This window comes from Pristiophorus japonicus, chromosome 2 (genome assembly GCF_044704955.1).
Source record: "Pristiophorus japonicus isolate sPriJap1 chromosome 2, sPriJap1.hap1, whole genome shotgun sequence".
Classification (NCBI taxonomy): domain Eukaryota; kingdom Metazoa; phylum Chordata; class Chondrichthyes; family Pristiophoridae; genus Pristiophorus; species Pristiophorus japonicus.
In genome coordinates, this window is record NC_091978.1 from 90779783 (window position 1) to 90792393 (window position 12611).

The 12611-nt window shown below is 45.0% G+C and overlaps 1 protein-coding gene across 1 annotated transcript in view; it reads right to left on the minus strand.

The window, feature by feature from the left end:
* The window catches only part of LOC139228820 (probable E3 ubiquitin-protein ligase HERC1), a 426955-nt gene that overhangs the window by 128809 nt on the left and 285535 nt on the right, over nt 1-12611 (minus strand). The window contains exons 48-49 of the mRNA XM_070860235.1: nt 9185-9315; nt 2814-3013 (exon numbers count right to left, since the gene is read on the minus strand). Coding sequence (XP_070716336.1) covers nt 2814-3013; nt 9185-9315 — 331 coding nt within the window. The remainder of the gene's footprint in view (nt 1-2813; nt 3014-9184; nt 9316-12611) is intronic.

Consider the following 12611-nt stretch of genomic DNA (forward strand, 5'->3'; position numbering starts at 1 on the left):
TCTATGATCTCTTGAAGTCTAAAACTGTTCACTGTTCACTATACTTCTAAGTTTTGTGTCATCTGCATACATCTTCTTTGAAATAGTGCCATGGGATCTTTTATGTTCACCTGAGAGAACAGACAGGGCCTCGATTTAACGTCCCATCTGGAAGATGGCACCTCCGACAGTGCAACACTCCTTCAGTACTGCACTGGAATATCAGCCTAGATTTTTGTGCGCAAGTTTCTGGAGTGGGACTTGAACCCACAATCTTCTGACTCAGAGAACATAGGAACATAATAGGAGCAGGAGTAGGCCATATGGCTCCTCAAGCCTGCTCCGCCATTCAATAAGATCATGGCTGATCTGATCTTGGCCTCAACTCCACTTTCTTGCCTGTTCCCCATAACCCTCGACTCCCCTATAGTTCAAGAATTTGTCTATCTCAAGGGTGCTACCAATTGAGCCACTGGCTGACACTCCAGGCACTTCAGAGAGCTGTTAAGAGAACCACAAAACAGTAACTTCATATATAGGGACATAGGAACAGGAGTAGGCCATTCAAACCATCCAGTCTGTCCACCTATCAATTAGATCATGACTGATCTGTACCTCAACTTTTACCTGCCCTTGTTCCATAATTGTTGCTACCCTTTATCCATCAAAAAGCTATCAATCTTAGCTTTGAAAATTTCAATTGACCCAGCATCCTTTTGGAGGAAGGTTCCAGGTTAGAATCACAGACATTTATGGCACAGAAGGAGGCCATTCAGCCAATTGTGTCTGTGCGTCTGAAAAAGAGCTATCCAGCCTAATCCCACTTTCCAGGTCTTGGTTCGTAGCCTTGCAGGTTACGGCTCTTCAAGTGCATATCCAAGTACTTTTTAAATGCAATGAGGGTTTCTGCCTCTACCACACTTTTGCGAAGTGAGTTGCAGACCCCAATACCCTTTGGGTGAAAAAAGTTCCCTCAACAACCCCTCGAATCCTACCAATTACTTTAAATCTATGCCCCTGGTTATTGACCTCTCTAAGGGAAATATATCTTCCTATCCACTCTATCTAGGCCCCTCATCATTTTATACACCTCAATTAAGTCACCCCTCATCCTCCTCTGTTCCAAAGAAAATAACCCCAGCCTATTCAATCTTTCCTCTTAGCTAAAATTCCCCAGTCCTGGCAACATCCTCGCAAATCTCCTCTGTATCCTCTCTAGTGCAATCACATCTTTCCCGTAATGTGGTGACCATAACTGCATGCAGTACTCTAGCGGTGGTCTAACTAGTGTTTTATACAGTTCAAGCTAACCTCCCTGCTCTTATATTCTATGTCTCGACTAATAAAGAAAAGTATCCCACATGCCTTCTTAACCACTTTATTTACCTGTCCTGCTACCTTCAGGCATCTGTGAACATACACTCCAAGGTCATGTTGTTCCTCCACACTTCTCAGTATCCTATCATTTATTGTGTATTTCCTTGCTTTGTTAGCTCTCCTCAAATGCATTACCTCATACTTATCCGGATTGAATTCCATTTGCCATAGTTCTGCCCACCTGACCAGTCCATTGATATCTTCCTGCAATCTACAGCTTTCTTCCTCACTATCAACTACACGGGCAACTTTTGTATCGTCTGCAAATTTCTTAATCATGCTCCCTACATTGAAGTCTAAATCATTGATATATATCACAAAAAGCAAGGGACCTAGTTCTGAGCCCTGTGGAATCTTGCCACTTTCCCTTGGATCCCATAGGCTTTTACTTTTCTGACCAGTCTGCCATCTGGGACCTTGTCAAAAGCCTTGCTAAAATCCAGGTAGACTACACCAAACACGCTGCCCTCATCGGCCCTCCTTTTTACCTCCTCAAAAAATTTAATCAAGTTAGTCAGACATGACCTTCCCTTAACAAATCCATGCTGACTGTCCTTGATTAATCTGTGCTTTTCTAAATGACGATTAATACAACCCCCCTCAGTTTTCCAATAATTTTCCCACCAATAAGGTTAGGCTGACTGACCTGTAATTACGTGGTCCATCCCTTTCTCTCTTTTTAAACAATGGTACAACATTAGCAGTCCTCCAGTAGCACATCTGTTACCGCCATCCTTTGTGTGAAAAGGTGCTTCCTGAATTCACTCCTAAATGGCCTAGCTCTAATTTTAAGAATACGCCCCTTTGTTCTGGATTCCCCACCAGAACAAGGTTCTGTACAACTGAAGCAATACTTCCTCCCCTTTGTATTCCAGCCCCCTTGAGATAAAGACCAGCGTCCCATTAGTCTTTTTGATTATTTTTTGTACCTGTACACTAGCATTTAGTGATGTGTACATGGGAACCCAAATCTCTTTGTTCCTCCATTGCTCCTTTTCTCTCTCCATTGAGAAAATATTCGGATGTCTTATTTGGGTCCAAAGTGGATGACTTCATACTTACCCCACATTGAACTCGATCTGCCATAGTTTTGCCAACTTAGTTTGCCTGTGCCTCTTAGTAACTTCCTGCTCCAATCTACACAACTTACTGTGCCTCCTAATGTAGTGTTGGATATGCAACTCTTCATTTCTTCATCCAAATCATTGATATCTATATAGTGAAAAGCTGAGGTCCCAGTACAGATCTCTAGGGAATGCCAATTATCCAGATTAATTTATTCCAAAACGACATGACCACATGACAGATCCTTGTTGCTGGACCTAGAGTCTTCCGAACTATAGAATAAACTCAACACACTAACTTTTAGAATTGTGGTTATCTATAGATTACATTGTAACTTTAAAAAAAAAAATGATACAATAGGCAAAGAGATTTTAGCTTTCTTCAATACTTACACTGCAAGCATTAATCTCGGATCCAGACCTTTCCCTGGAAGTGGACACCATGCTGAAGTATTGACTAACGCTGAATGAAAGAGAGTTTGGACTGCAAGCCAGGCACTGCCTATTCTTCCCCAGATTTTCACCATCTCTTCTCTGGCAACAGAAAGCAGCAGATGCCCAGTTGGATCCCATTTCAGGCTAGTTACACTTTCCTTCACCAAAAATAAGAACAGGTAAGAAAGTGTAAATTAAGTAACAAGAATCCAGTGGAACATAGGAAAGCATAGGACCTGAAAAGACTTCAGTTTGTGTGGCTGGTCTTAAAAACTAACATCTCTCGATTCTTGACTCCATTAAACATTTATCCAATTCTCTCACCACTGTGGCTCCAAAGTCTGCATATCCTTGCTGTAGTACAGGTTGGACCTCCCTTATCCAGGACTCCCTTATCCGGCACCACCCCTTGTCCGGCATGATCCTGGTGGCCAGGGGGGCGCATGAGCAGAACGCGGTCGACCTCTATCCCGACTTTGGGGCCCGCCGACACTACGTCGACATTCGGCACGCTGGGGGGCCGCACTGACGGGCGGGCGTGACCTCCTCACCCCCTCCCCGACCTCAGGCCACCTCCCCCCACCTCGGGCTGACCTCCCTTTATCCGCCAAAATCCCTTATTCGGCACAGGCCAGGTCCCAGATAAGAGAGGTTTAACCTGTACCCTGACCAGAATTATACATAGTACCAGGGATTTACAGGGGTATAGTTAGCTTTCTTTACTCAGTGAGCTGCCACCAATAGCCCCAAATCCCTCTCCTGTGTTGTGCTCTGGAGCCATTCAGTTTATATTCTCACCGTGAATTTATCTTCCTTACTTTCATTGGGCTCAATTTTCCCCAATTACGTTTTTGGAGTATTATATGAGTTAAGCCTGGTTTTTTTTGGCCCTGACTACTCCAAAAAAAATAACATGCAAGTTTCCGTGTTCTAAATTTTGAAATTGGCGCCACGCAGACTGTCCTTTAGCTTCGTGAGGTGGAGCCTAATGTCTGTGTCAAAAAAATGATGTCTTGCGCATGCGTGAAAAAAAAAATGATGTTTTTCTCACAGGATGAAGTGGAGGCACTAGTTACTGTAATTGAAGCCAGATGGCACAAACTGGAAACCAGCAGAGGTCACATAAAAGTTTCACCAAAAGAAATAAAGATATGCTGGAACCAACTTGCAGAAGATTACTATGCAATGGGGATCACCCCAAGGTCTGGAGGCCAGTGCAAAAAGAAGTGGCAGGGCCTTGGTCAAGTAGTTAGTGTAAGTAATATTGGCCTAAAAATCCCAGTCGAGGTCTTCCCGCGGGCAAACGACTGGCTTTGGGGAAAAAAGATGCGCACTTACTTGTTACTGTTGCGCCTACGAGAGATCCTGGTCTTGAGGCCTCCAGTCACTGCGCGTCGGAGCACGTGCACGTCGGGACGTCCGTAAGCTGGAGCTGTAGTCACATGGCTCTGGGCATCCAATCAAGGTACAGTATTTTCTCATTCATAATAATGGGAACGCCATAAGTTGGAGTTCCCATGATGATTGAGAAACAGCCCCCAAACACCAAAACACTACTAAAAAACAGAAAAAATACACTACATATTTAAGATTAATGTAAATTAGTTATTAATGTCTTATTAAAAAATATATATATTTCCAATTTATAAAAAAAAAAGGTTTTTTAATTATGGTTTAAAGTAAACTTACCGTAGTGGGCAGGGTTTTTAAAAAATAAAATGTATAAAAAAATTTTTCTTTCCATGTTTTAAAATTCTTACGCCTGTAAAAGTAGGCTATGAGTTTTCAGAACATCCACTGGGCAAGATATGGATAAATACTGCAATCTTGCCCATGCCAATGTCCTTGCTGCTGAGATACGGAGGATCTGTCAAGCTGGAGCTTGACAGATCGGAAAAGCCGGTTTTCAGCGCACGTGCATTGTGCGCTAAAAAACGGCTTTTGCCATGCCTTCCCGGGTCCGTACACACTCAGTACGGACCCGGGGAGGCCGGGATTTCCAGGCCATATTAATTTATTCACTGGAATTGCAATTGTAAATGCAACAACCTGTATGTCCCACTCAGCAGAAAGACACCCTCTCTAAAGTTATATGTTCATCTTTGCAGAGGGAAGCGGCACACAACAAAAGGGAAAGAAATCGAACAGGAGGAGGCCCAGCAAATATGCACCCACTGACTTGGAAGACAGGGTCGCTGCTTTGATGGGTCCTGCCTGGAGAAAAGCAACCACCACTGCACAAGCTGGGCCCACACTCGAGGGAGAGGGTAAGTCCTGCAAATTCCAGTCTGGCTTTGCTAAATGTTAAGTACTGCGTGGGCTAGCCATGCTTCGGTTCATGGGGATGTTCCCATCAGCTACGGTTCGGCTGATGCAATGAGCTATCATTCATCGTCGTCCTTCAAATCAGCCTGCTGCCTGCGCTGTGTGAGCCTACTTGTGCCACCCACCCTGCCCCCTTCTCTGCTGTTAACCACCTGTCTGTTCTGTTAATATTTTGCAGACCTTGAGGCCAACCCTGACGAGACTGAAGCCGATGCAGAAGATTATTCAGACGCGGACAAGCCTAAACATCTTCCAATCCCACCTTCCAGACCAAGAGCATGGGGGGGGAGGGGGAGGGCTAGGAGGAAGATGAAGCTCCTACTGTTGTATTCACTCTAGAGGAGGTGCAGGTGCTGCCCATTGAGGTGCCAGTCCCTTTCCTGAGTGGTACGAGTGTTGGGACATTCCATGGTTTCTCACAGTCTGAGGCTGGGGGTTCCAGTGGCGTGCAGCGAGGCACACCCAGGGCCCCACCACCCGAGGCTGCGAGTCCCAGTGGGATGCAGCGAGCCACACCCAGGGTGAGGAGGGGGAAGGAGAGCTCGACAGCGCTCTCCTGAGGTGCAGGATCTAACAGATGTGGTTCAGATGATGGCAATGAGTGCGGAGAGCACTGACCTCACGCAATCCTGGACACCATCAGTGGGGTGGGTGATGAGGTATCGGGACTGTCGTGAGAAGTAACAATACTCTCATAACAAATGGGAACACTGTCCGGGCATATGAGGGAGAGAATGTCGCACGCAGCTGATACAATGTCAGGGCACATGAGGGAGGGAATGTCGGAGTTAGCTGCTGCAATAAGGGAACATGCCCAGATGCCGCGCCCATTGACAGAATCAACTGCCACTTCCACTCCAATCCCCAGACCAGCCTCTGAAGAGGCCCAAGCTGGGCTTTCCACATTACTGCCTGCCCACGCCCCCCATCAAGAAGCGTGCATTACCAGAGATGCTCAAAAGAATAAACTTGGTACCAACCCGAGAAACGCTGCGCCACTGCCTGCGGGCAGGGGTGGAGTCACCAAGACCAAGCACGGCGGGTGGTCTTAGAATAAGATTGAGCCTTTCTTTGCTGCTGTTATTATTGTTACTGTTGTAACTGCTCTCATATTAATAGTTTTTTGTAAATGATGTAAATTTACAAGTTTAAAAGTTTGTAAATGATCTTAAAAGTTTGTAAGTGATCTTAACTGAAAACTTTAAAGTTTGATGCAAGAATAATTTTATTAAAGTTAAGTACAAACAGGTGTTAAACTTTTGAATAAAATATATTTTAAATTATAACTGAATCATTTCCATTATTTGTTCCATTAACACAGCACAACATTACGGAACAGGTCCAAATAGTAAATATGGTCCATTTGGAATAGTTGGCGCCAAGCCTTCAGGCAGCAAAGCATTCACGGATGAGTTGCTGGCGCAAGACTCGAGCAATTGTTAAAGGGGCACGATGGCCCGCCTTCCTTCGCCGTCATGCTCCGGGTTCAGGCAGTTGCATGGCTTCCTCCTCCTCCACCTCGTCATCTGCACATTCGTCCTCATCAGCCACTCTCACCTCAGGTGGATCTTCTACTATCAGCTGCTGCTGCCTCATGCTGGCTAAGTTATTCAGCATGCAGCACACAATAGTGAACTGACCGACAATCTCAGGGGAGTATTGTAAGTAGCCTCTGGAATGGTCCAGGCATCGGAAACTCTGCTTAAAGGTGCCAATGGTCCTCTCAATTATGCTGCGCGTTGCAATGTGCGACATGTTGTACTCCCGGTCAGCTTCCATCTGGGTTACGCGTAGGGTCATCATGAGCAAGGTGGCGAGGCCGTACCCTTTGTCTCCCAGCAGCCAGCTCTGCCCTTTTGGCTGCTGCTGAAACATGGCAGATATAGAGCTCTCGCGTAGGATGAACGCATCATGGGTGCTCCTAGGTTATCTCGCATCAACTGACATGATTGCGATGCATATCATCACAGACAAGCTGCACATTCACAGAGTGGAAGCCTTTTCTGTTCCTGTACATCTCGGAATCCTCCAAAGGTGCTCGCAAGGCGATGTGGGTACAATCAATGCAGCACTGCACCTTTGGGAAGCTAGCAATCCTGGAAAAGTCCACAGCCCTGTCACGCATTGCCTGGGCGGTCATGGGGAACTTTATGTAATCATTCCTCCGGGCATATAGTGCAGCAGTCACCTGCCAAATGCCGATATGTGTTGCATGTTAAGTAATGGCGCACACATCCTCAGGTGTGACCTGGAATGATCCAGATGCATAAAATGAAAGTGCAGCTGTAACCTTCACTTCAACTGACAAAGCAATCCTCCTGACACTTCTAGGTTTTACTAACTCACAGATCTTGGTTACAACTTCTTTGCGAAAACGCAGCCTTCTCACACAGTCTTGCATCACTCAGGTGCAGGTATGAATGCCTGTCCCGATATACCCAATGTGGGTAAGGCCTCCTGCCCATCATCCTACGTGCTCTGAGATTCATCATGCGATGATGTCTAATCAATCGTCTCCTCCGCAGCACCATCATGCAGAAGGCTTGCACAAGGTATGACATTGTCAATATTGTCCCGATAATTAAATTGTAACTTTGCAAGAAGTTCAAAAAGCAGGACAAAGGACTTAAACCTTCTTTCCTCCATCTCTCTCCCCAAGGTCGACGCACTAGTATGGACCACACCCTGGTCTGTGCATGCGCAATAGGCTTGCTTAGAACGTGAAGCTAGGCATTCAATTAAGACATTTGGGGCAACGAAGTCTAATGCAATTCGATAATTTTCGATTTATTTTAAAGTACCATCCCACCACCGACCGAACGTCTTCTCACCGGGCCGGCAGAATCGTTCCCTCGCCCAGACACGGGCTCGGCACCGCCACCCCGCCAGCCCCCCACCCGCCCCAGGCTTCTAGCTGCTGTATGTATAAGGGTCCTCATCCCTTCAGTTTGGCTTCCACCCCGCCCCCACGCCACCCCCAGGCTTCTTTTGAAGCTGCTGTATGTATAAGGGTTTGAAAAAAAAAATCAAAAATTAAAGAATTGCATTAGACTTCCATTTTCTCTTTTGACTTTGAAGAAATGAAGCTTCATGATGCATATTTTTTGTCTTCTTGACTCCCTCCAAAACTTCGCTAAAAACAATGGCGTCTTCCTGCGCCGATTTTTTAATGTGCGCTGGTTTTTCTTAAGTGCCCAGAAGGTTTTTGGGGAGTGGTCACATACGCCGTCGGAGCAAAAATGTAAGTTGGCCAAACTTGCTTAAATATGAAAAAACTGGCGCCAACATCAGGTTATGCCCCCATGACGCAAAAATTTACTAACCTAAAAAAATCGTAACTGAGTTACGCTGGTGCAGAAACTTTGGGGAAACTGGGATATTTTAACTTACACCAAAAAAAAGCGGCGCACGCCAAAAAGACGCGCAGATAACCGGGGAAAATTGAGCCCATTACCTTGCACTTGTCTACATTAATGTCATTTTCCACTTCTCAGCACACTTTCCCAACCTAAACAGATCCTGCTGTATGTGCTGTATCTTTTCCTTCTTGTTTGCACTGCCTCCCCCAAATGTGGTGCCATGTGCAAACCTTTACATCATTATTTCTCAGCCCTTTCACTTATAGCCTGCTCCAAAATATTCAGCCCAAGCAGTGGCATTTATTTCTATATAGCGGCTAATAATGAACTTGGAGAGATATTGCAATTTGTCACACCCTCTGCCACCACTCGACTCCTTTACCATCAACGGCAGGATTAAAGTGCTGGTTACTGTTCAACTCTCCCAATGCGCAGCCCATTCAAATTTTTGCACGTGTGGTACAATGTAAAAACCAGCGAGTGGCTTGCACGGGACAACTCAGACTACAATTCAGCCGCACGCATGTGTACCTTACAGGAACTCTGGTCCTGCTGTACGTGCGGGTGACCTTGAATTCTTGGAATGATTTCCCAAGGCTTTGATGTTGTTCTTGTGTGAACGGATTCAAGTAAACTATGGCTTACCTGAAACGAATCTAGTATCACAGGCTCTTCTGGATTATGTGGCTCTCTTGTTCCAAGTAAAATTTTTCCATCAGAGTATCCAACTGCAATTGGTTTACCTTCACTGTACCAGGCAATGCACTGAACAGCAACTGAATAACAATTAAGAGAATATATTTATTTTGGGTCACAGCACCAGAAGCACAATGCATGTAACAGATATGGACAATTTAAATCTCTTATAAGCACTGATGCTGAATTACTACTGCTATTGGATATGTGTATTGTTACTTATGTTTGTGGTGGGGTGGGGAGATGTAAATACTTGGCACTTAAGCCCAGTTTTATACCTATCAGAATTGTTTGATAAATTATTGAAATCTAATAATATGCCCACCTGTACCTATTTTATGGTATGAATATTAGGACAACAAAGGACAGTTTTTGTTCAGTAATATGTGATATTCTGAATTCTCAACATAATATTGAAATACTAACTTATTGAAAATCTTATAAGATGACTAATTGCTTCTCCCACTTTTGGGTATGTATATCAACACACAGTTGAGAGAATGGACACGAGGCCTGCTCCCAGGACTCTGCAAATGCAGTCAGTTACTGGTTGCTAAAACTATATCCTTTTATTTTCATTCTTCATGTGCAAAAGTGTTTTATCCTCAATTAGATTGGGAAAGCATCACCTGGGAATCACAGATGTAAACCTGCTTCATACAACAGTTGATAGACTGATGTGCTAAGTCACCCCTTAGATTACATTTATATAGTATTCTAAACTTGGAAATTGAAAAGTAACAAATCATTTTATTTGGTGTTTTTTTTAAAAAAAAGAGGCATTTCAGGATTATTTTTGTTTTAGTATCACCCATCGTCATCATACCAGAGTCCTTAGAGATTAAATATTTTGTGCAATACATTATGCAGAAAGTTGAAGAAAACGTTGTTAAAACAGAGACCATTATAAAAATGCATTTTATAATTTATAGTATTGGCTTGTATAGTAAATCATTCAAAACAAATACAGGTATAAACAATATGTTAAATGTCTGAAAAATAGTTTGACAAAAGTTTTTTTTAAAGTTCTCAGTGAACTGTCAAAACCACTCTGGAGGAGAGACTTTAGTATATGGAACTGGCATTTAGCTGACTACTGCATGGATCAGAGAAGCAAAATAAAAACTTGATACTTTAAGAATATGCGAAGCAAGGAAGATGCTGGGCATCAGCTCTGAGGATAGAGTTACTGATGCTGAACTAATGAGGAAGAGTACAAGAATCATAGAATGATATGGAACAGAAGGACGACATTTGGCCCATTGTGCTTGTGCCAGCTCTTTGGTAGAGATATCCAAATAGTTCCACTCCCCTACCACACCCCAAACCCAAATTCCTGACCCCACCCCCCGGCCCAAGTTCATGTCCCCCCACCCACCCCCCCGCCCCAGCCCAAATTCCTGTCCTATCCCAGCCCAAATTCTTGAACCCCACCCCCCCTTCCCACAGCCCAAGTTCTTGACCACCCCCAGCCCAAGTTCCTGACACCACCACCCCCCCCGCCCCCAGCCCAAGTTCCTGATCTCCCCTATTGCAAGTTCCTACCCCATTCAAGCCAAAGTTCCTGACCTTACTCCCCTCCTCCCGCCATAGATGGGGCATTGTGTGTGGGTCACGGATTGTTAACAGGTTTATTGTGTATCAAGTGAATATGACAGTGCCGTGACTTCTACATTTCATCCACTCCAATTATGTCCCTTGTCATACATGCACCGAGCTTGCCGAGAAATCGGGTGTGGGTGTAAAGGGTTTGGGGTTGGAAGAATGTGATCCATCTTCCCCAAGTTCCCTCTCTCCCCTCCGATCCCCTCTCCCGCTTCCCCTCTCTCTCCCCATAGTCTCTCTCACTTGCCCCCCAGTCTCTTGCTCTCTTCCCCCCTCGCTCTCTTCCCCCCTCAGTCTCTCTCTCTCCGCCCACCCAACAATTTTTTTCTCTCGCACAGAAGGCCGCAAAAATGTTCGTGTAGATAATTACAGCGATATTCTAGGTAAATGTCCTGAAGATAATCCAAAAGCTAGACACAGCCCCACGCGGCGCGTCTCCTCACAATACAAGCCCCACTTCCGGAGTCGGGTTCGAGGGATCTGCGCATGTGTAGGCATTGGGGACGAAGTCCAGGCGCAGAAGGACACTCAAGAAACGAGTGCAAACAATCACTTTGTGAAAAACTTTTTTCCTCGTATCGCCTTTTCCTTTGCTAATTACCTTAAATCTGTGTTCTCTGGCTAACGGCCCTTCTGCCACTGGTATTCGTTTCTTCTTATTTACTCGCGGGCCTGTATGGCCCAGCCCTGCACCTATCTCTTATGTTCTTACTCTATCAAATCCATTCATGATTTTGAACACCTATATCAAATCTACTCTTAACCTTCTCTGCTCTAAGGAGAACAACCACAGCTTCTTAACAGAACTGCAATGCCTCATCCCTGGTAGAAAATCTCTTTTGTGCCCTCTCCAAAACCTTGACATCCTTCCTAAAATGTGGTGCCCAGAATTGAACACAATACTCCTGCTGAGGCCCAACCAATGTTTTATAAAGGCTTAGTATAACTTTATTGCATTTGTATTCTGTGTCTTTATTAATAAACCAAGGATCCCATATGCTTTTTAACAGTCTTCTCAAAATGTCCTGCAATCTTCAAAGATTTGTGTACATAGGCCTCTCTGTACCTTCAGCCCCTTTAAACTTGTACCATTTAGTTCATATTGCCTCTCCTCATTCTTCCTAGCAAAATGTATTACTTCATACTTCTCTGCATTAAATTTCATCTGCCATGTGCCTGCTCATTTCACCAGACTGTCTGGGGCTGAAATTCCCCTGTTGTGCGTCTCCAGTTAGCTCCAGGCCACCACGCAATGAGTGATGTCATTGCCATGCACGGCGACCCCCTATCGCTCTGTGGCGGCCCCTTTCCGTCCCGCGGTGGAAATTGGCCAGCGTCCGCGAGCGGTGTCAATGCCAGCCTCGCGGGTCACGAACCAGGCCGGCATCCGCTCGCGGGGCAGAAGTTAAAGAAGTTGCACTGCGCGCCGCCATTTTCTCGTTTTTAAATCGAATGGGGCGGTGACCCCAATTTTGTGGCCAGGGCGGAACTTCCGCGCTGGACGCAGGAATCCCTCCCCGACCGGGTTACTGCCCCCAAACAGGATTCTGGGGAGTTTCGTCCCCTATATCTTACTGAAATCTGTTACTAACCTCTTCATTGTTGACTGCATTCCTGAGTTTCGTGGCATCTGCAAACTTTTAAATTATGCCTTCTATACCCAAGTTCAGGTTATTAATATATATGAAAAGGACCAGTGATCCTAATACAAACCTCTAGTAGATACCAATGTACACTTCCCTCCAATCTGAAAACAACCACTCTCTCTGCT